Genomic DNA, 5,410 nt, shown 5'->3' on the forward strand with positions numbered 1-5,410 from the left:
TTTTTTTTTTTTTTTTTTTTTTTTTTTTTGTCAAAACGTAAAAAAGCTGTTTCAACACAACAGTCAAAAGTCGTGCTCCACAAGAGATTAGTTTAGTGCAAACAAACCTGCCTTGCCTTAAGTCATTTCATGCTTTTCACTCTCAGCCTAAAAAGATTTGGGAAAAAACTAAACAAAATAAAAAGGCACAGATAACAGACAAGACAGTTGGTGTTTTTTTTGTGTGTTTTGTGTCAGAGTGGATTACATCCAATCCTTTACAAGATCCCATCATTTGGGACAAGTTCAACCCAGCCCAATGGTTTCTAAACTGGAGTCTCTGACTCCATTAGATTATTACATGTTTTACTGGATTACAAACAGTCTGGGTAAATATTAGGTGCTGCAGACACACTGATTTTTTACGACTGTTTTATAATCAGGTGTTGGTGTGTTTTCATGTAATTCTCAGAAAAGATGTAAGAAAACATTTACAACTCTTCAGACAAGCACATGAAGCATCTTCAAATAAACCTGAAAAACTTGAGAATACGCTCAGTCTTTAGTGACACCAAGTGGCTGAGTACGCTGAATCAAACATGGTGTAAAGATGCTCTTCCACATTTGTAAAAGTCATATACAGTACGCTGACAGATTTTTTGTTTGGTGGAACATATTTTCCTGCAAACGCACCATTAAGTTAGTTATTTTCTTTTTGTTTCTTGTTAGAGCGTTTCAACGTGTTCCTCCTTCCATGTCCCAACCTGGACATCTATGGGGAATGTATGATGCAGATCACCCATGAGAACATTTACCTGTGGGACATCCACAACCCTCGCACCAAGCTGGTGACCTGGCCTCTCTGTTCTCTGCGGCGCTACGGACGCGACGCCACTCACTTCACCTTTGAAGCTGGACGGTGAGTACAGATTCCTTAAACTGTACATTTACCCACCTACAAACTACACTTGTGTTTTAGATAGTTTATTTTACTAAACTGGATGGACACTGCTGGGACAACATCGCTGTAGATGACTAATGACACTCAAACATGCAGCACAGCAGCTGTTTGGCCAAGCTGCTTGTTTAGTGTTTTTCTAGATGAGCAACATGAAAAACATCTGAATAATAATTTTACACCTTTGGCTGAAATAGAGCTGCTGCCTCTCAGCGAGAAGGTCGCGAGTTGAATCCTGGCTGGTGGCCTTTCTGGGTGGAGTTTGTTTGCATGTTTTCTCTGTGCATGCTTGGGTTTCCTCCAGGTACTCCAGTTTCCTCCCACAGACCAAAAACATGCATGTTAGGCTGATTGGTGACTTTAAATTGTCTCTAGGTGTGAGTGAGAGAGTGAATGGTTGTTTGTCTCTATGTGTCCCTGTGATGGACTGGAGACCTGTCCAGGGTGTCCCTCGCCTCTCGCACATTGATAGCTGGACACCAGTGACCCCTGTAACCCGTGAAGGTTGCAGGGGTCAAATGACATCCATGGATGGATTTTATGCTTCTCTGTACAAAACAGCATTTTAGGAAATGTTCTTGAAACTTAAGATAAAACTTCCTTTTTTTTAGTCCATCCATCCATCCATCCATCCATCCATCCATCCATCCATCCATCCATCCATCCAACAGTTAGATGGTGAGAGACAGGGTACAACCTAGACAGGTCCCAGTTCATCACAGGGCCAGATCAAATCTCTAAATAAACAAAATTACTGAAAGGAAAAGAGTCCATTAGTACATTTAAAGAAATACATTTATTCATTAAAATTTTTTTGTTGTTGTTGCTGTTTCTTCTTTTTCAAACCACATTTTAGTAAACGTAACCCATTCTTGGACAGGTTTTAAATATGTCATGACCTGGTGACTCTTTGCTGACAGTGATTTTTCAAGGAACACCAAAGTCCAGATATTGATCGTGTACATGGCAATTACTCATATGGTGTCATCCGAGGGCTTGAAGGGCATCCTCTGTGGTTTCCAGCCATGTTGCTATTTTATTTTACCAAAATTATTTTAATTGGTATAAGCCACTCTTCATATTTACTTTTTTTTTTTTTTTTTTTTACGTTTGAGAAACATTTCATGTCACTCTGTCCTTTTTTAGTGTTTTGGCATCAAATTCTAGACTTGTCTGTAATTTTAACATTGTGTGAAGTTGATAAGACAATGTAAGTCGTTTTCCTTTATATGCGTGTCTAAAAAATATTCAGCAACATGTTTCAGAAGATTTTTTAATTGTTTTGCATATGAAACTCACAGTTTGATGAGCAAAAATTAATCTACAAAATCAGGAAATTGTCGTAAGGTAAAAAAAAAAAAAAAAAAAAACTTTAAAAATGGTACACTATAAATAAACACGCTAAAACTTTTTGCCCTGTCTACACATAAAAGATAAGCGTGGTGGTGCAGAGTTAGAGAAGATGGGCCTGTGATCAGAAAGTCGCAGATTCAACTTCTGGTACCGTCAACATCAAAATGTGGGTGGAAAAGGTGAAACACCCACACCTGCCTCCACCCTCATTTGCCCCACTTTGGGCCCCTGAGCAAGGCCCTTAACCCCCATCATCTGCTCCCTAAACAGGTCTCTCTTGAAAATGAGTTCTCGTGACTCGTGAGTCTACCTGTGTAAATAAAGGGTGGATAAACTACCAGTGCATCATTCAGAGCAGAGGCTTTTTTTACCTGATCCTATCACCGCCCGAACAGCATACATGTCCGTCCTGCTGTCTCTCACTCTTACACAGTACTGAACAGGTTAGTTGGGTGGGGACGAGCATCACACGAAGATGCAGTGAATAGATCAATCAGTAAATCGAGGCAGGGCCAGACCCCATTATCTCTCACTCTCTGTGGAACCTCACCAGCTTTGGTGGTGCCAGCATACAGATAACCAGCTGTGTGTGTGTGTGGGTGTGGGAGTGTGTGTGGGAGTGTGTAAGTCTCAGACTTGGGCTGTCTTCATCTAAAGAAAGCTGAATGGAGCAAAGGGCAGCGATATTTTCAATAAACGCTTGTTCCGGAGTGCTCAGACTGTGCACAAAGTTCCTCCTCCATCTTGACCCAGAGCACACAGTGAAGATGACGAGAATGGCTTGGGACAACTTTGTAAAGATCCTGAAGTGTCCTAGCCACTTAAACCTCATTGAATATCTTTGGAGAGACCTGAAAAAGGCTGTCCACCAATGATCTTGCTGTAGCCTGACAGAGTTTGAGAGAATTTGTAAAGAAGAATGGCAGAAATCCCCACCAGTGCAAGTGTTCACAGCTCGTTGCATCAAATTCAAAGACTCAAGGCAGTGATTGTTGCCAAAGGTGCTTCAGTTAAGTACAAAGAGTCCGAATACTTCAGGAAATGTGGTATTTCAGTTTTTAAGTACATTTTTAACATGGTATAATAATCAGTTTTAGTTTATCAATAGGGGAAAGTAATTAAAGTTATTGTACTGTAAAAACAAAGGAGCCCTGGATACTTTCTGAAGACACTAATGTTTCATTAATAGAAACATTTTACTTCATTGAACCTTAACAGAACAGAACACAGATTGTACAGCAACAACTCACTACAAAAGCTACCAGATTTAAAAAAATATATTCTCAGTTGCTAAATTAATTGCTTGTTTAAGTTGTAATCTGGAGAGAAAGTGTGATTTTGAATCGTGTTAAAGATCCACTTAAACGGCTAAAGACTCAGTCCAGTCCAGTATGACAGACCTTGTTTGTTTTGGATCCTGCTGACATCAGAGCTGTCATTGTGTGCAGGATGTGTGACAGTGGTGAAGGTCTCTACACCTTCCAGACCAGGGAGGGAGAGCAGATCTACCAGAGGGTCCACTCCTCCACGTTGGCCATTGCTGAGCAGCACAAAAAGGTCTTGCTGGAGATGGAGAAGAACAGCAGGGTGAGACAACAAACATTCACCCAGCATGTTTGACTCGAGGCAGATGTGCTTTAAACAGATGCAAACTTTCATGATTTAAATGTATTTTTGCTGCCTTCAATAAATATATCTACTATATATCAAGTAATCAACTTATTGGTTCCTATTCCAGTTCTTATTTTATCTTTGTGGATGTGTGAATTGGTAATTTATTTTAATTGTCATTCCTGGTGTTTTGTGAATTCGTCACTCAGTTGCTGTCTAAGTGCTCAGAGTCCAGCTCCTACCCATGCACGCCTACCGCCATCCTACCACGATCAGCCTACTGGCACCACATCACTGGAAACCAGACTGGCATGGATCCTGGCAGTGGTAAACCACATACATTTTATTATTATTTTATTTTTATTTTTTATTGACCATTTTAAAATGTATTGCCAAAGTCAGTGACAGCTGCACAGCTGAATGTCTAAAATAAAGAAACCTTGTTTAGTTTTTATATAACCATCAGCGAGCAGGTAACCCTGGTCCAAATCCCGGTCCAGGGGCCATTCTGGGTGGAGTTTGCATGTTCTCTCCGTGCATGCGTGGGTTTTCTGTACTCCAGTTTCCTCCCACAGACCAAAAACATGCATGTTAGTCTGATTGGTAACTCTAAATTGTCTCTAGGTGTGAATGAGAGAGTGAATGGTTGTTTGTCTCTGTGCGTCCCTGTGATGGACTGAGACCTGTCCCTGTCTCAGTCCCATAAGTGACTTAGTGTATGTTTATAATGGACATCATTTAGTCTCTTTGTGGTAAGAATCATTTTACAGCTTTAGGACAAAATGTCCTGATCAATAATCCAGATGGAAAAATGTAACAAGGTTGAGTCAGGTCCTCTGGACGGATTCTTCTTTGTTGAAACATTTCATCTTTTATACAAAAGACTTCTTCAGTCTGAGACCCTGCTACAAACTCAGTCTTTTAAATAGCACCTTCTCAATTAGGACAGTTCTCCCACATTAAACCCTTTTTGCACGCCAAAAACTCCAGCATGCTTTTTGTGTTCACCTCCATATGATACAGTAATGAGAATGTTGCTGACGCACAAGCACTCGTATTCTTGGGTCAGCTGCATCTGCACAGTTGCTCTAACGTTTGACTCATACAGTTACTTGCATCTCCATTACATAGTTTGCTCGACCACCTGTTTCTAAGTAAATAGTTCTCTCTTGTCAGAAATGTGATTTCCTTTGTGTCATTTTAGTCTCTTAGTGATGAATTTACAGATGGTCAACACTGAATGTCCTTCTCTGTTAGCTCTTAAAAATGAATTGTTCTTCTGTGAAGATAATGTAGTTTAGATCATGAGTGGGGTGGACTTGGAAACTGAATTGTCTTTTTCCAGTTCTGTTTCTGCTCTGTCTGCAGGTGATGCCTCAGAGAACGAACTACTCCTGTCCACCCATCTGTCACCTGAACATCACACCACTCTACCCCTGACAAACACACAAGCACAGCCCCATCCACACACACACATCCCACCACACTACCCCACTTATCCTGGACAGT

At 40.6% G+C, this 5,410-nt stretch overlaps 1 protein-coding gene across 1 annotated transcript in view; it reads left to right on the forward strand.

Moving 5' to 3' along the window:
• Positions 1-5,410, forward strand: part of dok4 (docking protein 4) — a 17,874-nt gene that overhangs the window by 6,726 nt on the left and 5,738 nt on the right. The window contains exons 5-8 of the mRNA XM_037694342.1: positions 709-898; positions 3,739-3,877; positions 4,111-4,228; positions 5,270-5,408. Of these exons, the coding sequence (XP_037550270.1) occupies positions 709-898; positions 3,739-3,877; positions 4,111-4,228; positions 5,270-5,408 (586 nt within the window). The remainder of the gene's footprint in view (positions 1-708; positions 899-3,738; positions 3,878-4,110; positions 4,229-5,269; positions 5,409-5,410) is intronic.

Source organism: Nematolebias whitei, chromosome 2 (assembly GCF_014905685.2).
Source record: "Nematolebias whitei isolate Nwh7 chromosome 2, NemWhi1, whole genome shotgun sequence".
NCBI lineage: Eukaryota > Metazoa > Chordata > Actinopteri > Cyprinodontiformes > Rivulidae > Nematolebias > Nematolebias whitei.